Source organism: Plectropomus leopardus, chromosome 12 (assembly GCF_008729295.1).
Source record: "Plectropomus leopardus isolate mb chromosome 12, YSFRI_Pleo_2.0, whole genome shotgun sequence".
Taxonomy (NCBI): domain Eukaryota; kingdom Metazoa; phylum Chordata; class Actinopteri; order Perciformes; family Serranidae; genus Plectropomus; species Plectropomus leopardus.
This window is the reverse complement of record NC_056474.1, coordinates 6572714-6596418: the sequence shown is the minus strand read 5'-3', so window position 1 is coordinate 6596418 and position 23705 is coordinate 6572714. Positions and strand designations below refer to the sequence as shown.

General features: G+C 40.4%; 2 protein-coding genes across 7 annotated transcripts in view; one reads left to right on the top strand and one right to left on the bottom strand.

Moving 5' to 3' along the window:
* LOC121951790 (epidermal growth factor receptor substrate 15-like 1) overlaps window positions 1-18220 on the top strand; it is a 22898-nt gene extending 4678 nt beyond the window's left edge. Inside the window, exons 9-24 of one of the 6 annotated variants that reach the window (XM_042498266.1) lie at window positions 408-674; window positions 2641-2798; window positions 4219-4384; window positions 4619-4681; window positions 6099-6184; window positions 6956-7028; window positions 7163-7324; window positions 8289-8486; window positions 9721-9885; window positions 10805-10913; window positions 11241-11380; window positions 11699-11750; window positions 13799-13884; window positions 14146-14209; window positions 16371-16387; window positions 17562-18220. In XM_042498266.1, the coding sequence (XP_042354200.1) occupies window positions 408-674; window positions 2641-2798; window positions 4219-4384; window positions 4619-4681; window positions 6099-6184; window positions 6956-7028; window positions 7163-7324; window positions 8289-8486; window positions 9721-9885; window positions 10805-10913; window positions 11241-11380; window positions 11699-11750; window positions 13799-13884; window positions 14146-14209; window positions 16371-16387; window positions 17562-17708 (1953 nt within the window). In that variant the 3' untranslated portion in view covers window positions 17709-18220. Of the gene's footprint in view, window positions 1-407; window positions 675-2637; window positions 2799-4218; window positions 4385-4618; window positions 4682-6098; window positions 6185-6955; window positions 7029-7162; window positions 7325-8288; window positions 8487-9720; window positions 9886-10804; window positions 10914-11240; window positions 11381-11698; window positions 11751-13798; window positions 13885-14145; window positions 14210-15512; window positions 15650-16370; window positions 16388-17561 lie in introns of all 6 variants that reach the window. The other 5 variants (XM_042498263.1, XM_042498265.1, XM_042498262.1 and 2 more) reach the window with 5 other exon arrangements.
* Window positions 17626-23705, bottom strand: klf2b (Kruppel-like factor 2b). The gene is made up of 3 exons (XM_042498268.1): window positions 23367-23705; window positions 22207-23116; window positions 17626-22086 (listed from the first exon to the last, which is right to left on the bottom strand). The coding sequence occupies exons 1-3, from the start codon at window positions 23436-23438 to the stop codon at window positions 21911-21913; spliced, it is 1158 nt and encodes a 385-aa protein (XP_042354202.1). The 5' UTR covers window positions 23439-23705; the 3' UTR covers window positions 17626-21910.

Sequence of the window (23705 nt, the reverse complement as noted above, 5' to 3'; positions counted from 1 at the left end):
TAAAGAATCTGCACTATACAGATAACGTCCCAAGAACTGTGTTAATATGACATATACGTTGATGTAATGTTTGTGCATATGTGGTGGGTTCGGGGTTAAAAATAAGCACTAGCCTGCAGCTCAATGCTGGTAAAATATGCAAGCGGCTGCTAGATTTGCTTCACTCACCAGCCAAAAACACCATGATAATCTATTAAGCGTCTTGTAGATTTTGGAATCCACTAACCACGGTAGCAGGTGGACAAAATTTTTATTTCCAACCCTGGGGGGTCGATGTCAGTCGGGGTCCTGGGCTTTGTTGATAACTCTAGCTGCAGTTGGGAAGAGGCGTAATGTTGTAATGTAATTTTGTATTTTGGTCCTGATGGACTGTAGCCTCCAAATTAATGTGATTTCCCATTTTCCAGGCCATGCATCTTGTGTATCGTGCCATGGAGAAGGAGCCTGTCCCAACCACCTTACCTGCCTCCCTCATCCCCCCGTCTAAAAGGAAGAAGAGTGCAGGTGGGCTGCCGGGGGCTGTGGCTGTGCTGCCAGCTCTGTCCGGGCTCACGGCCGGCCCGGCTGCTCTTAAAGATTCCCTGCGAAGCACTCCTCCTCTGAGCAGCGCTGCTCCTCTCATCCCCAGTACCGTCAGCCTCTCCCCAAAACACTCCTTTAAATCCAGCTCACCGGTATGTTGCCTGTCTATGTTTCTTTTAAGGTGTAGAGATGTAGTGACCTTGTTTTTTTTTATTAAGATCCTCATTCGCTTTTGCACTGCAGCAACTATTCTTCCTGTGGTCTACACAGTGACATGGTGACAATACAAAAATAAACATTCACACTACACAACATAATATCTTATTTCATTCAGTGAAATTTTAGTCCCTCTTAATCAAACTCAGTTTAAATTCTGTTTAAATAAATAAACTTGGCTATACCAAACCAAGATTAATTTTAATGATGCAACAGAGCTCTGATGGATTTTAAATCTGGATTGACTAATTTTAGACCTGGTTGTACTAAACTCTGATTAGAGCTAATTTTATATGAGATTAATTCTTGTTGGTGCAACCAAGCCCAAATGTAGTCTCTAATCTCTAATCTCTAGTCTCTAGTCTCTCGTCTCTCTAATGTTGGGATGTGATTTTTTTAATGAGGCTAATTAATTTTAAGTAAGATGAAAGACGCAAGAAAAATTCAGTCCTCTTGAAAAAATCAACACGTTTAGTTTCCTTGCTTCTCCCTCAGTGAGTGTCACAAGGGCAGAGACTTGAAACCAGCATTTCATTTATCGATTCTTTTCTGTTGCTAATGGCTGGACTTGTTTTGCCACATTGTTTTGCACATATGCACAGGCGAGTATCTCTCCACCTTGTGCTACCTGCAGGGACTTTTCAGCCGTGACTTTAAGAGAAACAGGTTTCCGTGAAAGGGAAGAGAAGCAAGGCTCTGTTCACACTTGTACCACGATTGCCTGACATGACCGTCATCACACTTGTTGTGATGTTCCCTTTTTTCCTGCTCTGCCACACCTCGTTCCTGTTCTTTTCTCCCTGCCAGTATAAAGGCAGGTTTTACTGTTTAACTCAACACAAGGCACAATGTGAGTGTTCATGCCAGATTTCTTAGTGCAGTTTTCTTACACATGTACTATCACTGGCAGTAATTCATTATTGTATATCACAACAGAAATCAAGTACTTAACCCTTTGAAATCTGAGCAAATTGGCTTGATTCATTTTAAAAACAGGGAAAAGGGCAATGAGCAACTTGAGGAACAGAAACCCCAAAAAATGCTTATAAAGTAAAAATTCTCAACATATATATATATATATATTTGTTATGGAAAATTAATTTTTTTGGACATTTTTCCGTTTTTTCTTTAAAACTGACATTTTTCAAAGCTACGTATTTCTTGCAATGTGTAGAAAAGTTATTGCTAAGTTATTTCAGTGTTTTGTTGTTTTCAAAAGTAAGCAAACCACTTTGATCAGATTTTGAAGTTTTAAATACTTGGGATGCGTATGGTAGAAAAATGAACATAAAATTCATGGCCAGTAGCTCTTGTGGATAATCCTGCAGTCAGCAGGTCAGTGGCACGCTCCCTCAAAACTTGTAACATCTGTTGCATCGTGTTGTGTGAACAAACTGCAAACTTCAGAGTGTCCTTTTATTGTGACCAGCTCAAGGCACACCTGTGCAGTAGCAATGCTGTATAATCAGCATCTTGATATGTCACACCTGTCAGGTGGAGGGGACTGTCTTGGAAAAGGAGAAGTGCTCATTTTAACAAAGTTGTAACCAAACTTTGAGAGAAATATATTTATTTAGTGCATGAAAAAGATCTTAGATCTTTAAATTAAATCTGAAAAATGCAAGCAAAAACAGGAGAGCTGCGATTAAATTTTTGTTCTGGGTATAAGTCAGCGACAAATCATCTTGATATTTGTGGTAAACAGTAGATAAAAACATTAATTTTAGGACTGCTGTGTTTGGCTTGTTGGTACTTAAAGATTTTCCTCATTTGTCCAGTTCATTTTTAATTTAAACCAGAATGAAAGTAGTATAATTCATTAAAACCTGTTAATTTATAAAAAAAACTGCACCAATTGCTTATCTAAAATCACATAAATGTTTTATGTTTTGTTCATAGCAGCCAGCGGTGAACTGGGTGGTGCCTGTGGCTGACAGGGAGCGATATGATGAGGTCTTCAGGAAAACAGACAGCGACAACGACGGCCTTGTTAATGGAACTGAGGTCATAGAGATTTTCATGCAGTCCACTCTCTCCCAGACAATGCTGGCACAGATATGGTGAGACCACAGCTCGGCTCAGATCATATTTATTTGCAGAGGTTTTCCTCATTACCTCCACAACAACACACACTGAATCACCCACCACTGGTATCACTGGGTTTAACTCTATAGCTCCATCTGGTGAACAGTTTAGATCATCACGTTTTCCAGAAGAGCGGTGCAGCATAAGAAGGGAAACATGATGGCAGATGCTATTAGCACCCAGGTGTGTGTTGCCTACAGTGCTATTTGCATCCGGGGTTGAATAGCTAATGTGGCAGTTTTCACCTGGGTGCATAATATATTCCTGGGCATCCTAACAATGTTAAAATATGACGCTGAGATGAACGGGTCTATGAAATCAGCAACTTAATACATCCTTAAAACTGAAAAGGATAAGTCATCTAAGTCTAAAAAAAAAATGCCAACATTATGTGTGTTGTGTTGTGTTCAGAGTGCTTTATTGGCATGTTAGCTCAAAAAATAATGTTACCAAAGTATCAAAACACAACTCTCTCTCTTTCTCTCAAACTCAGACCTAACTCCAGTTAAACGGAAAAACTAGGAAAGTTTTGATCAAATATAAATCAAGATTATGTTACTGCTCTGCCTATTTCTCAGCTAACATATATTTAGAAACACGGCATACAGTTTTGTGCACAGTGACAACGGAGGCTGAAAATCTGAGCTCAGACAGTCAAACTAAGCAGCGCTGATCAAATATAAACCAAGATACTGTGTTGCCTATTTCTCACCCCAAATGTTTTCAGAAACATGTTTTAACTTGCAGTTTGACTGTAATACGAGCTCAGTCGTTACCTACAAGTCAGTAACAAACAAGTCCACATTACATCACCTACCAGCCGGAGCATTTATTGGTGCAGTGTTGCACAGTGCATTCTGGTTGTTGTAGGTTTCCTGCCTCTTGAGCTAAAGTGAATGTCACAGTCCCTTTTCTTTGCTTTCTCTGGTCATGCAGCACCAATTTCAAAAGTATGTGCGTCTTTCTACTGCAGAGACAGACCAGCTATATGAAAAGTCCATCTGTCCAGTAGTAAAATGCTTTTAAATACTGCATCACCTGGCTGTCAGGAAATACATATGAGTTTAAAAAATTTACCATTTAAATCTAGCCCTAACTGTGATCTCTCAGTCCTGATCCTGACCGCTTTTGACCTTAACATGTCAACATGACAAGAAGCCCGCTAGCCAGTCACAGCATGCAGTGGATCCAATATATCGCTCCGTATGGATTGTTGTAAATAGCTAAATAGCTGCAGCGTGACTATCCTCATCCAGGTGCAAATAGACACTCTGAAAAAGTTGTTAAGGTGGTGGAATATATTGACATGCCATAGGACGTTATTATCAGTGGACGTTTTGTAATATTTCTCAGAAAGAATCTTTCTTTGAGTGAAGTGTCTCCTCGTCTCTGCAGGGGACTCGCTGACACTAAACAGACCGGCAAGCTGACCCGGGAGCAGTTCTCTTTGGCCATGTACCTGATCCAGCAGAAGGTCACTAAAGGCGTGGACCCTCCCTCCACTCTCACTCCAGACATGATCCCTCCATCAGAAAGGACTGCAGCTTCAGCGGCGGGCCCTGTGAGTCCTGACTTTAGCCCACTGCAATCACTGTTTTGACTTTCAAATGCTCTATTTATTGAACAAATCCTCCAAAGCCATTTTTTTCTTGCATCTGTACCTCAAGAATCTGTTTTCCTGCTACTATATTCATTTTAAATGGTAAGTTCTGCTTTCTGGCTTTTCATCCTTGCCTTGCAAAACTGTTTTTTTATGCTTTTGCTTTTTTGCGCTCTCTTCTTTCCTTTCTAACAGAGCTATTTGGGGCTTATGTCAGCTGTGAGACCTGATCTTGCTGCACTATCTTATATGCGCAGAGTGAGTAGTTGAGCTTTGTGTCACAAGGTGGCGCTTTTGTTCTGTGCTATCCCCTATCGAAGTCTGAAGCATGAGGTGCAAACAGGACGTTGCTCTTTTTGTATGTATAGGTTTCAGCAAAAACAAACAAAAGCAAACATTGACTTTATTAGATCTTGTTTATACACTTAAGTATATGTCATGCTTTGCATTTTCTCCATATATGTCTTTCCCAAACATCAACTGAGCTGCAGGCAAACACTGCCACCTGCTGCAGATTCATCATCAGTGGCCTGTCACAGCAGCCAATCTCAACTAACGTCCTGCTACAATATAGTTACTTTACCCTTTGAAACCTGGATCGACATCAGTTTTCTCGGGCAGCTTGCAGACACCTTTCATGAGCTATTTGAATGTTTAAAACCTGAGCACATTGGTTTCGAAAAAATGGGAGGAAAAAGCAATGACCACCTTGGCAAGAAATGTCCCACAAATTGAAAGGAATTAGTATGGCTTCAGAAAGCATGTTTTTACATTTTTTTGGTGGTGATTTTTTTTAAAGAAAACCACAGGTTTGAAAGGCACGTTTTCTTTAAAAACTGGGCAGTTTTTATAGAAATCTGGAAAAAATAAACACATTTTTGTTTGTTTGATTGTTTTTGTTTTTGAGAAAATGGGTTTGAAATGCATGCTTTCTTTAAAAATGGCCAAAATTACACCTCTAATCATAGCCAGAAACTGTAAAAACAGAAATTATTGTTGGATTTTCAAATTTCTTATATTGCTTGAACACATCATTGGGGACGCTGAAATTATGATTGAATATACTTTGAATCTTTGGAAAAATGCAGCGAGAATGGGACAAAAATAATATTTTTGGGTCCTTGAAAAGTCATGGAAAAGTTTTGAAATTTTGTACATGAAAATGTGTGGGAATCCTGAATTAAGGGGAGCAATGGCATATATTTTACTGATGCTTTCGAGTGCTCATAAAAAGGAGAGGACACTGATTGGTCAAAGATATAATGTGTTAAACACTTCTATATTAATCACTGTAGAGTGTTTTGTATTCTGCTGCATGTGTGCATTTCTCCTCATTCATGTATTGTCTTGAACACTTGCCTCCTCCCATGCATTGCAAGGTGTTTGTATTTCCTTCCTGTGTCTTTGTTTTGTTAGAGGTACCAGCGGGGAGCTCCTCTCCCCCCCCGCACGCCATTTATGTCCCCTCTGCTCTCTTTTCCTTTTTGTGCCTTTGTCCCCATTTCAACGTTATCCCTCTTGTCCCCTTTTTTTGGTGTCAGTGTCCCAGTCCAACCTGCTGTTGTCACACTTGTCATCCCTGTTCTCACCTTCTGTCACCCTCACTTCATCCATTGCGCTTTCTTACCCAGCTCTCTCCCCTCTCTCACTCGTCCGTCTCCGTCTCTCGCCTCAGGACAGCGCCAGCTCCACGGGGTCGGCCGAGCTGACAGGCATCAAAGAGCTGGATGACCTCAGCCAGGAAATAGCTCAGCTGCAGAGGTGAGCCCATGAGTAGCAGGAGGAGAGCTTTGTTTCTCTTCCTCTGAGAAAAGGAGAGAGGTGTTAGTGAAGTGATTTTCAGTTTCAATGCTCATTTAAACTCTTAGATATATTTTCTGTTAAATAATGTTTAAGCATTATTTAACAAAGTGCTCTTATTAGATTGCATTTACTCCAAGAGAGACTTAGCCAAGAAAGCAGCATCAACATGAAGTCTTGCTTCACGCCAGTTAGAGCATATTCTACACTCTTCATTAACACGTGAAATCAAATTATTTGTATATAGCCAGAGGTAATATTCAGATTATTGTCATGCTAACATCTTTGCTAGGTTATTTTGCATTCTTTGAAAGTTTAAATTTAAGTAAATATAACACAGTTTCAAGATTTCAAGATCTGGAGTACATGTGGACATTTCAAATCATTAAGGTACACTATAATAACAATAACAGTCAGAATAAGAACAAAGATAAACTTTATTTATATAGTACCTATCATACAAGGAATGCAGCACAAAGTTCTTTACATAATGTAATGTATTTGACGAAGGCTGCATCCCAGATTTTCTTTCTCTCTCTGGCTCCATGTAAAAGCAGCATAAACAGACAACTGAACCGTTTTTGTGCCCATGCATGCTCAAGTTTACCACCTCAGGACAGTTTATATTGGATCAAGTAAAGTGACCATCAAGCTAAGTATATCTTTGCTTTGTTAGGAAGTTATAACATTCTGTTACTTACCTTGCTCATCTTCCGTGTTGTCCATTTATAGAGAGAAATTCATTCTGGAGCAAGAGATCAGGGAAAAGGAGGAAGCCATCAGGCAGCAAAATAGTGAAGTTCAGGTAAGGCTGAGCCAAAACGATTTCCAAGTCCTCTGCTGAAGGTTAAAATTTCAGTTCAGAGTTGATAAAGATGATACTTGCTCGCTGTGCCCTGCAAACACCTGTGCTTGTGTGTGTGGCTGGCGGACCCTCAGGACATGCAGAATGGATTGGACCGGGAGAGCAGCAGCCTGCAGGACCTGGAGTCACAGAAGCAGGATGCCCAGGAACGACTGGAGGAGATGGACCAGCAGCGCTCCAAGCTGGAGGGAATGCTCAACGACGTCAAGCAGAAGTGCCAGGAAGAGTCCCAGATGGTTGCATTTTTTTCTTGCATTCTCCAGAGAATAAGTTTTAAAATATTGCTCCTTTTGATCTGATCTCATTAGTAGGGATGTTCCGATCAAGTTTTATTGATTTCAATGTATTGATTTTGATTTTGAGTCACGATCAAATATGTGTATTTACCTGGATAATACAGCTGCACAATGCACACTTCAAGTGCTTTAAAGTTATTAGAAATCAATCCAGTGTATATGCCTGATAGTTAAATAGCTCTGCAGTGCAATACAATGAAAAAATGTCTGCATCCAAACAGCTCTTTGAAGTTGTTTTTTTTATGTTTATAAAATAACAAAGTAAACAAACTAAAAGTATTTTTATGGCTCTTATTACAATTCCACTTAGTGCAGCATTTGTTTACTTTCCACCAAATAACTAAACAAAATAAAATATGTCTTCAGAAATTGCTCTCAAATCCACTTAGTGGTCCATTATAATGAAAGTGCAGAGCACAATAAATGAGTAATATAAATAAAATTGCACTTCAAAGTAGTAGTGTTTTAGTTAAACTTTAACATTTTTGGTCACAACAAATAAAAATCAGTCACAGTTGCACTTATTAAAGCATTATAGTAAATCTAGTTCATGTAAAATGAACAACAAAAAAATTAAATTCCACTTAAAGTGGTGTAACAGCTTAAGTTAAACATGAAAAAAGTCTCTACTTATTGGAGTAGCAGCATGACAATAAAACCTGAATATCTGCCACAAATCGTACTCTCCGTCTACATCACCTGTGTGTCTGCTGTAGTAAGCAAAGGATCGGGCATGGTGCACGCTCAAAATAGAGTGCGAAAAAATGTGTTGATTGGGCCCTATACTGATCCTTCCAATCCGATCAGGACATTCCTACAAATGTTCAGTTATTTAATAGTTACACAACTGATGAGGCTACTATTATATCACTGATGTCCTTTTTTTCTGCTTTTCACCCTCCAGATCTCGTCACTGCAGAGCCAGATCCGCTCTCAGGAGACAGACCTCCGCAGCCAGGAGGACGAACTGAGCCGCACAAAGGTGGACCTGAGCCGGCTGCAGGATGAAGAGGCAATGCTCGAGCAGAGCCTGCTCTCTGGTCGGGTCCAGCTGGACAGCATCAATAAGTCGCTCAAAACTACACAGGAAGAGATTAACCAGGTGAGTGCAGACAGAGTAACTCCAGGTTACACAAGAATGTTCTGCCACTTCTGCCCAGTAAGCTCCCCGATCAGCTCTGTATGGTGTGGCATGAAGATTGGCTGTGAAATTAAAGGGTTTTTGAGTTGAAGAAACAAATGAAGCTCTGGATGTCCAATCATAACACTGACTCCCTCTTGGTGATAGAAGGGTTTGTATGTTTATCCACTATCTGTGGAATTTCAACTTGTATTGTGTTTTGTGTTGCTGGTGGTATTTATAACACAGCTTTTACTTTTGGAAACATTAGTCTTACTTTTACTTTCATGACCTTTGTGCTAAAGTATGTACCATGCTCTGAGGCACACCTATTTGAAGCGCACTGGAGTGAAACAGTTTGTTTTGGGAAATTTTGGCAACTATTAAACCACTTTTACTTCAGCTTTCAAAAGCCTTTTTCATTTAAAAAAGTGAGTAAACTTGATTGATTTCTTTCAAAAAGGGGAAGAAGTCAACAAGCAATTTATGAGAAGAAATTACCCCAAAATATGCAAGAAGTTAGTGAAATATATGAGAATGTTACCTAAACATAAGCATAAAAAGGAAGTAAAAAAGTAAAGTAAGTAAAAAAAAAGACAAGAAATAACCTGAAAAAAGTGCTTAAAATGTAATAATTCTGTAACATTATTTTAAATATATAATTACAAAACAATTTAAATATATTTTTTTCAGCATTTTTCCTAGCTTCCTTAACAGTTAGAGTTACAAATTTTTTACAATTTACAGGATTTTTCTTGCAAAGTTGCCCTTTTTTTCCATGTTTTCAAAAGGAATCAAACTAATTCGCTCAACGATCAATAAACTTGTGAAAGTTTTAGGAAAGTCATGGAATTTTGTTTTGTGTAGTGACATTTTTATAGTAATCACCCCTGAATAATCTTTCATGTAATGTAACATGATACAAAATTAATTTTATAAAGCTGTTGATGTCACGCAGCAACGTTTGTTTACCATTACGTATGTTTCTCCGTTTTCTTCCCACATCCCATCTCTCCCTTCATGTAAACCCACTAGCTGAAATTCTGTTTGAATCTGATATGTTTGAAAAATGCCAGCAAGTGGGGCAAGAAAAAAAATGACCATGGGTCCTTGAAAAGTCATGGAAAAGAGTTTAAATTTTGTTCATGAAATTGTGTGGAAACCTTGATTTTATGAAGTCTGATGTGGAATAAACAGTCTTTCATGTGTTTTTTAGGCTCGCAGTAAGCTGGCGCTCATCCAGGACAGCCAAAAGGAGGTGACCAAGACCATTGAGCAGTACAACAGCGCTTTGAGCGACATCAACGGAGGAAACTTCAGCAACCTGCCGGACTTAAATGAAGGTTTCACTGAGAAGGAGAACGGAGGTTTCAGAAGTGCGGTGAGGAAATCGTGAATATATCCTACTTTTCACCACAAGAATTCAGCCCAGAAACTTCATTCACCTTTCCTCGTAATGAGGACCACTTTTCATGTCACCAACTCAAAGTGTGCGTGTTTCATGACAACGCAGATGTCAAGAGGAATGCAAACACATCTTATGGCATATATTACCATGTTTTTTAGCCGTGATGTTTTCGGGTTGTCCGTCCGTATGTTCATACGTCCATTTCTTGTGAACACGTTTTATCAAGAATGCATCGAGATAATTTCTTCAAATTTGGCACAAATTCTCATTCATTCTCATGAATGTATTAACTCAAGAACATCCTGAGAGAATTTCCTCATGTTTTGCCAAAACGTCCACTTTGAGTCACTGATGAACTGATTAGGGTTTGATGGTCAAAGGTCAAGGTCACTGTGACCCCGCCCATCACATTTTTGTCAACACATTGACCAAAGTATACCTTGAAGGAATTTTGTCAAAATCTGCACAAACATCCACTTTGGATGAATTGATTAGAATTTAGTGGTCAAAAAATAAAGTGATGACATTTTATACCTAGAGGGTCAAAGGTCAACTTTATTTTGACATCATAAAGTTCTGCAAAAATACTTTTCACAAAAAAAAAAAGATCTTTCAACATTTTTATGTGTTTTTATCCTTCTGTTCCTGCATTATAAAGCAGGAACAGAAGGGGAGACATTTGGTCAGATACTGAATAGATGTGTGTGAAGCATCCATGTTTTCACAGACATGGATGTAACCTGTGAGTGCAACTGGTTCGCTGAGGCGCACAACTGCAATGCGGTCATTTATATATATATAGATTCATATATGAGTGTGTAGTCTTGTAATGTGTAGACTTGACTATTGAAACATGTGTTAATCAGGTTTCTTTTCTGGATTTGTTCATCAGGATGACTCATTCAAGTCTAAGATAGCCATGTTCAACAACAGCAGTGTTAAGGAGCCTCCGGCAGATCCCTTCCAGTCTGAGGACCCCTTCAAGTCCGACCTCTTCCAAGGTCTGAACACCTTCCTCTGTTTTGTTATTTTTTGTAATTGTTATTCCCTGCTCCGCCAGCTGGTAACCTGCACTAATTTAAGGCCCCTATGAAAAGGCATTTCCACTCAATATGTACCACCTGAAATGGACCTGTATTAGGTGTCACATTGTACAGTTTTAATGGAGTGGAAGTGGAAATATTTGTTGTGTGTTGGAGTCTGTTGCAATTCTGGCTGTGGAAAACATCAAAGAAAGCTCTGATTATTTCTTCGCAGAGACTGAAGATGATTGAAGTCTATAGCCAGCAACAGTTGCTCATTTCTTACTGTCTTTTTTGTTTTTCTAGATCCATTTGGAGGAGATCCTTTCAAAGAAAGCGATCCTTTCAAAGGCACCTCATCTGAAGATTTTTTTAAGAGAACAGACAAGTCAAACCTGTTTGGATCGTCAGACCCCTTCGGAAAGAAACCCACACCACCAGCCAAGGTATCAAACACCACCTTCTTTTTAACACTCATGTTTATTGGATGTGGGCGTTTTGTTTTCAACGTGAATGAGAAAACCAATGCTCTTTTGTCAAAAGTTCAAAATGATATTTCCTTTTTCTTTGCTGTACTTGTCAGTGCCAATAAAAACAAGCTCTGACGTGTCTTCCCTTTTGTTAATAACTGAGAAAGCAAACCAGAACATCAAAGAGAGATTTCTAGTGGTTATGCTGACGGTGTCATTGTACATGTATTTTAATTGAGATCTTTTGAAAAACTTACTTACTGTGCTTGTGCTTTGCCTCTTTGTTTTTCTCAGCCAAGTGCACTCAGCAGTGGTGACCCTTTTACATCAAACAGTCAGAAACAAGGTATGTTGCTGCTCTCAAGCATCACGGGATGTCAAAACATGGAGAGATTTTACTTTTTCTCTGTTATAAATGTAAAGATTAACCAGTGATGGAGGAGGTATTTAGATCCCTTACTTAGGTAAGCCTACTAATATCACACCATGAAAGTACTCTGTTATAAGTAAAAGAACTGCACTGAAAATGTGGCACAAGTAAAATAAAGTATAATCAGGAAAATGTACTTGAAGTATTCAAGTACGGGGCGTCCTCTAACTCACCTGCTAGAGTGTGCGCCCCCGCCGAGGCCTTTGCATTCCATCGATTTCAGCCTGTGGCCCTTTGCTGCGTGTCATTCCTCCTCTCTCTCCCCCACATTTCCTGTCATTCTGCAGCTATCCTATCAATAAAGGGAAAAATCCCCAAAAAATAATCTTTAAAAAAAAAAAAAGAAAGTATTACAAGTAAAAGAACCCAATGCAGACAAATAAAAACACCCCAATAATTAAAAATTTGATAGATAGAAGTTAAATTACATAATGACTTAAATGTTCATCAGAAATAGTTGCCAGTTAATTATCTGTCAGTCGGTTAATTGATCTACTAAGTGTTTCAGCATTTCCTATTTTTGGAGCTGGACTGTTTAAATGCGCTGTAGGAAAATACATTCCTAAAAAATTGCATTTACTTGCCTCTGCAGCAGCTGCTCCTCTTATCCATTGATCTTGACAAACAAAGCAAAAGCAGAAACAGGATACATAGAAGGAAATACAACAACAGAAAGCCAAACAGATCTGTTGAACAGCAGAGAGATGAAACAAGGGTAGAGTAAGGATAAAATTCAAACAGGAGGGAAAATAATGCAAGACACAGGATACAACATGCCATTATAAAATAATACAAACAAATAAACTGAAAACAACAAAAGTAATAAAAAGCAATGAAACCACAAATAAAGGGACATAAAATAAATAAAACATAAATAAAATAGGTAAAATAATTTAAAAGGGTCACGTACAAAAAAACAACAACCAAAAAATAGGAAAGTTTGCTATATATAAAAGCCGGTTTTCCGTGTAGATTTCCCAGAATGTGACTCTATTAAATGACATCCAAATGTGAAGAAAAAAAAACACTCTCTAGTTGTGAAACAGGTCTCAAAGAGTCATTCTTTGCCACTCTGGGTGACGTGTTACATTTAGCTTTTATTTTTGAGGGCATCAGGGGCAAACAATTTTTACTCACTGTGGCTTCAATTTTTCCTGTGGTTTAGGGCTATTTTTAGTCGAGTACCTACGCATTTAACTACTGGCCAACTAAAAATACTCCCCCTACCCTGGAAAAACAGGAGGCTTGCAGGAGCCAAACATAACAGAAACTTTTTGACTGCTGGTCCTGCTCTACTAGAATACACTGCCACTCCTTTAACCAGTTCTCTACTGCCTCTGTCCCGTCTTTATATCTGCTGCTATTGGACTGCTCTGCCTCATTCGCCACGGAAGTTGTTTTAAGTTAGTGGCTACCTCTGGTCGATGCTCTGCCGTGCTACACACCTTCAGAAGAACACAGAGGCAACTGTAGACCTGAGCTGAGTTACTGTGCGTAAAAGAAAACACTGCGCACTTCCACATGAATGGGGTCTCTTGTGGTTGCGCACTCACAACAAACATATTCTATTACAATGTTTTGTTTTTTCACTGTAACCATCTGCAGTTTGCTGTTTTTTTCATTAAGCGGCGTACCGCTGAGCTTCAAAACAACCCGGGCACAGTTCTGGTTAACAGTACGCCAACTGACGCCTTTAATTAACCGATCTGATGCATACGTCAGGTTTAACAAAAACCTCTGCTTTCCAGGGTTTTTTTTTTTCTTTACACGGAATGTCATGGAAAATTAAACGGTCATGCCACATTCCCCTCTCTGAAAATAGCATGAAGGCCCTTTCAGAATAAGCAAGATGCAGAGATGATTTTTGAACGTGTGGTTTGAGGCTTAACTTCATTATAGTTTCTGTTTTTTTCCATAAATGTATTCAAATGTTCCAAATGCATTTCAATGTACTCTTGTCACAGATGCATTTGGGATAGCCGACCCCTTCGGAAGTAACTCTTTTGGAAGCAAAGGGGGTGGATTTGCCGACTTTAGTCAGATGTCAAAGGTAAGCTCTGGAGACTCTCGGAGTTATGAATCAGTTGCACCATAAAGCATCATTTTCCACTGGAGCTGTAGAAAGTTGTGTCGTTAATTTTACTCTCATCATGAGTGATTTTCTAGTTTTCCTGCCAATTTATCACATTTACGAAGGCTGTCTGGTACAAAGCCAGAGGCTTTCGATGTTGGCTGACATTTCTGTTGGAGTCGTCATTTTGTGTGATAGTTGAAAGAATTTTTTTTTGTCTTCTCCCTTGTGTGTGTATAGAAGTCAGACAACCCCGTCCTCCCATCAAAGAAAAATGTGCCTAACCGGCCTGCACCTCCCTATGGTAAGCCCTGTGTGTGTGTGTGTGTGTGTGTGTGTGTGTGTGTGTGTGTGCTTGAACATGACTGTGCTTGTAGCTTAACTTGACATTAATGGTCCAGTGATGTTCATAATTAGAATGTAATAGTTGGGTTTAACCAGTTGAAATCAATACAGTTTTTCATGCCAACGCTGTCAGCGCTACATTGTAAGAACTTTCATTTGCCACTTAGAGCTGCGTGACATCAGCTTTCATTTCATTTTAATTGTTGCAACTGAAAGTCATTTTTGCGATGCTCATTATGATTGACTGTTGTCCTACTAAAAAGGTATTTTGTGCCCTGACGGTATGCGGAAAAAAACTACTTCCCTGTTAAGCTGAGGGTGCAGAGAAAGCAGTTAGTTCTTTTGAACTGTTTGTAAACAGGAAAGCTGTTGGTAGAGGGTATGGTAGTGCTATGTCTTCACAGAGCAACGTGACCTTGTTAGTGGTATCAAGACAGTTTAAAGGCAGTGTTAAGTTAAAGTTGTGAACAGTGTGATGAGATTAAGAGCTACTTCTATTGCTTTTAGATGCAGGTTTTAGCTTGTTTTTTTCACATGCATGTTAAGTCACACGCTACCCACAGGCCATGCCCAACACATGGCCTTCCGCTGTGACCTTGCACTTAGTCCTTTAGCAGAAGCCACAGCGTGAGAAAGTTGGTGTTCCCCTTTGTGTTACCACACAGAGACGGGTAGAGATGAGTGGCCAGGGTTAGCCAGGGAGCCAGCCCCAGAGATGTGCCTCATACGCGATGAGGAAGTAAGAAGCCCACATGTAGTTTGGTTATTTAAAGCTGAAATTGCTGTTGTTGTTTTTTTTCTTTATTAGTTAGTGGAGCTTTTATTTGCACCAGATGCAGCTGGAGCACAAAGTTTGAGCGATGAATCATTGTGGCCACTTCATAACACCATGCTTGTAGGAAACGTGTTCAAAGCTTACAGTAGACAAGGGCGTGTCCGCCTTTTAAAATTTTATGTTCCAAAAAAGCGACGCTGTGCTTGTTCAAGCTTCAATGCATCACTGAGCGTTACTCAAAAAATGCGGTTAACACCTTTTTTTGAACCAATTTCTCTCCCCCCGGGGTGACTACTCTGTGTGCCATGAGCTTAAAGCTGATGGCTTCCTGTGAAAATTCAGCAGCACAATATTACACACAAGTCTTTAAAGTGTGAGCTTATTTTCCCAGGGGGGGCTACCTGTTGTTAACTTCTGAAATGAAGGCACTAACGTTTGTTGTCTTTATGTGGCTTTCATATCTTCTTTGAATGTCTTCCTTCTCCAGGAGGTTTTCTCAGTTTGACTGCATCAGAGCCGTTCCCGAGCGTTCGCTCCACAGCAGACAGTAGAGACGCTTTTGTCACGACACACTCGAGTAAAGCATCCAAAGACTGCCCTGTGGGTTTCGCAGATTTTGGCTCCGTACGTGTAGTCCGATGGGTCAAGTATCTTTGTCTGCATGAGCTGCTGATGTCACTCTTCAGATCGTAGAGCTGCAGGCTCAGAAGGGTCAGCTCTCTGTCACGTGGCCTCATTTCTGTTAACTGCCTCACAAGCGATCGCAGGACCGTCGTACACACTGGCTGTTGACTAACAACTGACAGAAAACCTGAGAGCTTTTTTGGTGTGGAGGGATATTACATGTTTGCATGACTGAATTGGACAGTCCTCGTATTAGTGTCTATCTCGTCGTGTTTTGCGTCCGTCCACCTGGTAATGGGGCTTTTGCATGCTTGCGTTGTCTCTGGCTTCAATCTTTGGCAGGAAGTCAAGGATTTACACAGTTTTAGTCAGTGAGCCAGTGAACTTGCCCAGTCAGGTAACACTCCAGGAGCATTTTTAAGTCTTGAAGTACAAGCTAAAGGCTTATTCGCTGTCAAAGCATGATATGCCTTGAAGCAGAGCACAACAGAGTAAATCTGCCTCTTTGTCCTTCTCCTTCCGCTTCTTTGCCATCATGTACAACCTAACGACTAAGCGTGCTCTCATGCAGAGAAGATGCATGGCAGGTTTTTGTGTCTGGTTTACAATTTGACATGACATGAATTTATGTTATCCCTCATGCCAGCATGACAGTTGTGAAAGGGATTTGTTGGGGGTTTTTTTATGGAGCTCTGTATTGTAATTTTTGTTTTTCTGCCAGGATCTGAATGTGTCAAGGTAAGATTGTATACAAGGGTGTGGTGGTCAATCCTTTGCATGTGAAAAACCTCTCCACACTGCATAATCTGAGTACGATGATTCTTGAGCACGATTATTTTAAATTTCACATTGATCCAAGCACTGAATGTTTACAGGAAATATGTGACCAGTAACTCATTTATCACTAGCCCTTTTTACACAGAGTTCGCGTTATAGCGCTGCTACGAAGTCCCCTCTTTGCCCCTCCTTTGCATTTTTACACAGAACCAAACAATGACAGCTCCAGTGTGTGAATTTAAATAGCATGCCGCCATCACAGAACCAGAAGTAACACAACAGCAACGACCACATATATGTGTCAGCAGCATTTTATAAGCAATAACAATGGCATAACATAATCATTTACCGTCTCTGTTACACGGCAGCTGATCTCATCCTCTGCTGGGAGTTTAAGGAGCTCCCAAATCTCATTGTTTTCCCAATTTGCGGACATTTCCGGCCACTGTTAATCTTTAAGTTAGCCGCTAACTGACACTAACTGCTTTTGAAATCCTCCAGCTATTGGTCACACTTATAACTAGGGCTGGAAAAACAAAACCAGTCATCTAATATTCATATTTAACAGCCAAATATAATTCAGCTGACCCAATTCTGAGTCGGGTACAGCCCTACACACATAACACGTCATCAATACGTTACACCCATCCTGCACATGAGCCCATCCTGCCAGCTGGCCAGTTTATTCAGCGATGTTTTCACCAATGTTATCACCTCCACTGCCAGTTTAAAGGCGAGACAATTCCCCTCCCCCAACACCACCACCAATTCCAAGATTGAACCTTTTATACAGAACACCGATGCGACATAATGGTGTAATATTCCCGCCTTTAACAGGCGGTGTACAAGGGGCTACTGTGTATTGTGTAGTTTAGTTTTGCTTTCTTGGCTTTTTTTTGTGACGTCCAAGTGAATATTTGTATTTTTGCAGTCATTTTTCTCTTACCTCTATAAATTAAATCACAGCAGTTATCTTTCAATTTTCTGCCTAATTAGAAACATTTGATTTTAAATTTGCATCCACCGTTCGTTTTTACATCTTGCTTTCACCCAGAGACTTCTCTCTTTTCGTGTTGACATTTCAGCGCTTCTTCGCATTTTTTATCCACTTCTAATGTTTGTTTCTCTGTTCTAGTTTGGAAGTGAGAGCCAGCAGCTGGAGTGGGTCAAGCGGGAGAGCGAGCGTGAGGAGCAGGAGAGGCTGAGGAGGCTGCGGCTCCAGGAGCAGCAGGACCTGGAGCTGGCCATCGCTCTCAGCAGGGCCGACATGCCCAGCGCCTGACCAGGCATGCCTCACCACACCACATCTTTTCGTCCTCTTCCTTCTGCCTTACAGTCTTCTGTCCGCAGGCTCATGACAACAGCACCGACACTGGCCCGACATGACTAGCAGCCCCTGTTACCAATTTGTGTAAGAGACCAGTGTTTCTCCAGCCATGACTGGACTCATGTCAAAACAACTCCACATTTAGCAAACCAGTTCCGGTTCATTGCCCCCAAACTACACGGCAACTGTAATCAAGGACAATACAGAGCCACTTTATTTAAACCCGGCTTTATCCTCCAAGAACGTAGCGATTTAACGCAACCAGAAACCGGCAGGGACCTCCACCGCAACCATCTAGCTCCATATGTTATTACTGCTAATCACCCTGCCTTATCAGAACGCCTTTCTGTTGCAAGAAAAATGACCTTTTAATAATATTTTACTGTTTTATTTATATGCAAAAGCAATCTGTGGTGTATGAAGTACTTGTAAAATGCACTGTATAAACTCTTTTATATCACCTTTAATTAGTCCAAAAAAATTGTCGGGAAAGTCTAACTGCATATGCTAACAACTCCGTTGGCCGATGAGTTTGTCCCCCCTTTTCTTTTTTTCTATTTTTTTTAATGTCTTCATGTACTGTAAATATTATTAGATGACGATTTTATGTACAAGCCTCGGAACAGTCCGTATTTTTCTTAAAAAAAGGCTTGTTTTAAAGGACTGGAGCTTAGTGATCCAATCAGTCTTTTGCATAATTTAGGTTTTCATTTAAATGTTACAAGTGTTTTTTGCCATCTATGCCTGGATAAGGAATATTTATGGCCTTAAAGAACAAGGAATGAAGGCATTTTTTTAATATAATCAAACCCTCGACCAGGATCTATATGTCAAAGCAGAAATATGACATTTGGGAATCCCTGATGAACAATTTAGTCTGAATATCGCTTTGGTTAAATATTATTTAGCCCCGTATCATCGGTTGCCTCTTGCTTTTACAATAATTAAAGGGATAGTTCTGATTATTTTTCAGTAGGGTTGTATGGGGTAATTATCCTTACTCAGTATATTACTTAACGTAGATGTCAGTCTGCACACTCCCAGTTTGGAGAAGCAGGTCCGACACAGAAGCCAAGCAATGAAGTGCTGTGGATGGAGTCCAACAAGAAAACATATTTTAGCCATCTAAAAACATTTATATCAATAAATTCTATGCTTTATTGAGTATTTTCACTACTTTATTTTACCGTCAGATAGCCCGTTACGACGGAGAGTTCCCAGCCACCAAACTCCATTGAGAAAAACACTAATTTTAGCTTGCTGAAAATGGGAGCAGCTGGCCTACCACTGCTTCGATCAGTTAGTTAGTTTGTGTTATTGTGTGACTTCAGTGAATCTGAACTAATGGTTTTAAACACTGAAATCGCACAATAGCAAACTAACTGATGGGGGCAGCGGTAGACCAGCAGCTCCTGTGTTTAGCGATGTTAAATCACTGTTTTTCTCAGTAGAATTTGGCTTGAAAGAGAACCATATAACTAAATTAACTTAATTTTCATGGTGAAAATCAATGTCAGATATTAAAGTAAAGCAGTAAAAATACTCTCAATATGGCAAACACTTCAACAGATTTTTTTAATGCATCTTTTGGTGGCTAAAATATGTTTTGTTGCCAGCCCTCATTGGCAGCAGTACATTGCTTAGCCTTTGTGTCAAACCTCAGGCTGCTTCTCCAAAATGTGGGTTGCGCCGATTGACATCTGCTGTTTGTATACACTGTCTATGGATAATTACTTCGTAAAACCCCACTTCATAACATCTGAACTATCACTTTAAGATGCTAACGATAATCATCAAGGTCTTCCCTTCTTAGGAACAGCCCACCTGCAGCGTTGTTGCATCCTCTTGCTGATGTCAACAGCTTGTGCTCGTCAGATGGTTTGTCATTGGTTGCCTTGTAAACGCCCAGACTACTTGCACTCCCATACAACTAAAAGCCTCTATAAAATAGAAGTAGTGTACATTGTTTATACTGGTGCTGTTACATTTACTTTTATCCTCTTCACACTACCACTGATGCAAAGTGACGTATGCTTTTTCCTCAAATCAACCATCACGTCTTTTTTTTTTTTTTTTTTTGTGGATTTCTTTCCGTCTACATTAATGTCTTATGATCTTGTCGGAGGACATCTGTTTAAATTACTTTAAAATAGTGCATCCTTGTAATGTTATTACACTAATCAGGTTTATTCGGCACATAATGTATGCACTGTATATTCCAGAGCGTACTGGACATGTACAGAGTGACAGCGCCTTATTTATCAGCATATCAACATATGTAATATTGCACAGTATGTATGTGATTATGAAAAAATAATCTGTTAAACTGTAATAACTTTTAGTTGAATAAAATTGATTTTTAACATTCCTGAAACAAGGTAAGTCTCACATTTTACATCAGAAGTAAAATCTGAGAGAAGGGAGTCAGTTACACATCACAGCAGGCCATAAATAGTTAAAATACATTTGTAAGAGATTAGTAAAGTCGTTAAATATTGTAGATGGCTTCGAAGAACAGCTCAGCGTTTCACAAATGTTATGATCAAGTCTGTTTTTTGGTCTTAATCTGATGCTTTCATAATGCAGATTTACACTGAAATGAATTTGAGATGGATTGTTTACATCTTGCAGTAATATTGGAACAAAAAAAAGTGAAATGAGAGTGATACATTTGCATTTGCCACTGCAGTTATTTTTGACCTGATGCGTGCTTCCTCTTTTTACAAATATAAAAAAATTCTAGTAACATGTTCATCAACTCATCCAAGTCACATTCTGCGTGTACATTTTATTGTTATGGGTGAATTTAAGAACGGCGTGACTTTTGATGAAGGTTGTGCTTACACTTATTGAAGTACTGTTCTTAAATATATGGTTCTAGCAAGTTATTTAAGTTTTTCAAATTGTCATAATGAAAAAGAAAGAAGAGCATCCATCCCAAACCATATATTTAATGAAAAATCTTTAATATTTACTTTATGAAAATACCATTTGACTTTGGGAGATGGGCTCAATGCAACCTTTGATGTGGGGGAAACAAATGCTCACTGACACCATGCAGACAGAAGATGCACGCAGTGGAGATACTTTGAAACTGTAGTGCAGGGTGACTCTGTGTAATTGTAGTATTAAGGCTCTTTGATGTCCTACTATAATTTCTACCCATCAGAAAGGGAGTCTAAGGGCTCCCTGATGAGGGTTTGCTGTGCCCCTCTGTCCAGACGGCTCCCGGCTCACTCTGTAATTATGGAAATGGAGTGTTTGTATTTATAGGCTAAGCCCACAAGCGGCTGCCCTTCTCTGTCTTGCAGCTGCAAAACATCACAGTGGAAATCAAGTGTCCATGATTTAAAATTAAAGCGGGTACACAATGTATGACCTATTTAGTGCAACCGATCTGATGGAGTGCAGGCCTGCTGGTTGTTGGCTCAGTCTGAAACCTGTTGTTGAGTGGGTGGATTTGGTTCAGTGCATGAAAGTAAAAGAGCTTCTCAGTCAAATGTTCAATTTCATTGTTTTTTTAATATTTACAATAAATATACATTTTACAGTATAAAAACATGTACATATTTATATAAATTTAAGTGAAAAATAATGCACAGGACATCAAGCCCTGATAGTGAACAGAGGGGCTGGATCCAAGAGTTTCACACATCAACTCCAAATTGGAAAAAAAAAAAATAAGGCAATAAAAAAAGCAGTTCAGGCCGTTCAGACATTGTGAGGCAGTTTAAATAAAACATTGTCTCTGCACGTTATGTGCATTTCACCCCTGTCGATAAGAACATGTACTGTTTTGTGGCCATGTCGTTCTGTCACGAAGAGTTTTACAGTAGCACAGTCATAGAAAGGCACTTTTGTGTCAAACACAGCGTTCCAGTTCTGTCAAAGAAGAGTAGTATATACAGGGCCAGCCCCTTCTTGGTCTGCCTGCTCTAAAGCAAACAAAGCTTTTCTAAAGCTTTTATTGAACCAAAGTAGTACCAGCTACGTTATTAGAAAATAATAACACTAAAACTTTTTTTAATTCAATAATATATATATAAAAAAAGACTTTGGTCATGTGGACAACAATTTAAATAAAAAATACATCAGTTGAATCACAATAAAAATAACACATCCCCTTCCATGAAACCCAAGTCCTTAGATGGGCTCCTTCACATGTGTCTCTTCATGTGAAGTGCCAGGTGGTCAGACCTGGAGAAGGCGCGTTCACACAGGTGGCACTGGAAGGGCCTGTGTCCGGTGTGTTTGCGGAAATGACGGGTCAGCTCGTCGGAGCGGGCGAATTTCCATCCACAGCCTTCCCAGCTGCAGTGGTACGGCTTCTCACCTGCGTGGGCAAAGAAATGAGACATTATTAGGCTGTGTTGAAAGAGGAGATGTGGTTTTGAGCCACGCATGCTTGTTCGTAATTACGCACAGATGTAGTCTTTTTATGGCTCTAACTTACCGGTGTGAGTTCGGAGATGTGCCTTCAGGTGCGAGCTCTTGGTGTAGGTTTTACCGCAGCCAGCGAAGGTGCAGGTGTGCGTCGCTGTGCGCTTCCGCGGCCATGTGCGCCGTCCCCTCTTGGGTTTGGACTCCAGCAGCTCGAGGGGAGAGGAGGGCGGTGTGAGCATCACCCTCTGCGCGCCTGGCTGCAGGCTGAGACCTTCATCATACATGCCAAAGGCGGTATGCGGAGCGTGGTAGGGCATCTGCATCTGGGGAGCCTGAGGGTGGTGCGGGAAAGCCGCCGGCGTGTGATACTTCTGTGGAAAGTTCATGGGCTGGCACAGCTGTGCCTGGCACTCCGAAGCTCCCTGGTCATCGGGGCTGAGCGGCGGGGTCATGTTGCTGGCTGCCCGCGGAGAGATGGCCACACGGGGCTGCTCGAAGGACATCATGCACGAAACGTTCCCCTCTTGCTTGATTTTGCTGCAGCTTTGGGGCACCATGCCCATAACTGGGCCGTAGCCGTCCACGTGAGGCTCCACTTTGATTTCCTGGCGGGGAAAATGCGTCGTGTTGACATAAAATCTCCCCTGAACGCAGGGGTTGCGCGTAATGCCATAGCTGTTGGGTCCATCGGCGCGGAGCAGCTCTGTCATGAGGCTGGCGCCGTACGGGGGCGGCGGGGATCGGTGGTCGTCTGCTGCGTAGGATGGCACCGAGTTCCCCGTCGGGTACATGCTGGGGTCAGCTGTGCCCACAAAGTCCGCCGCGCTGTCTGAGCCAGTCGTGTTGGCGAGAATAAAATCCAGATCCAAAAAATTACTCAGATCCTCGTCGTCCTTTTTGCTGTGATTGTCCAGGTTGTGTACCATTTCAAGCATGGAGCAGCTGCTGGAGACTAGTTTGTCCATGTCTCCTTTCCACCTCTGAAACAATAAATATATATTATTAATAAAACGCTCCATATAAGATTTCAGATGCAACTTGACAGCTTAATACTGAGTTTTATTATCACGAAGAAAAAAGTCTATTTTCTAGTTTTTCCAAAGCAAATAAATTATTTCCAGCAGCTTTACAACGTATTAATCTTCATTTTTAAATCATAACAGTTTAAACAAAGTGACATTAATTTATCCACAGACTTTCAAACAAAACACAAGATCACTTTTAACTTACGTTTTCCCAGGTTTTTTCTCGTTGGTTTGTGAATGTCGCAAATGACGGCAGCATCACTCCGGATAAGGCCATCGTTATGGTGAAATAATAACTATCTCTTGTCAAAGTCGCGTCGTGTTGAGCGGCAGCCGCACCAGAGAGTCTGTGCGCCTTATTTCACTGTCGCCTCTCCACAGCTGCGCTCCAAAGACATGAACAAGTTTAAAAGTGGAAGGAGGTCCTCCAAACCTTATAACTCTCAAACCGGACAAGTGCTGGCCAATTGTGAGAGCTCAGGAAACAACGTAAAGTTTGGTAAATTTAGCTCTTTATAAAGCGGCTCCTGCAGGCAGCGGTGCT

Coding starts and splice junctions, on each gene's coding strand:
- klf2b (XM_042498268.1), bottom strand. CDS start 23,438: ATGGCCTTATCCGGAGTGATGCTGCCGTCATTTGCGACATTCACAAAC. Junction 23,117..23,366: donor GAGAAAAAACCTGGGAAAAC/GTAAGTTAAAAG, acceptor TTATTGTTTCAG/AGGTGGAAAGGAGACATGGA. Junction 22,087..22,206: donor ACATCTCCGAACTCACACCG/GTAAGTTAGAGC, acceptor TTGCCCACGCAG/GTGAGAAGCCGTACCACTGC.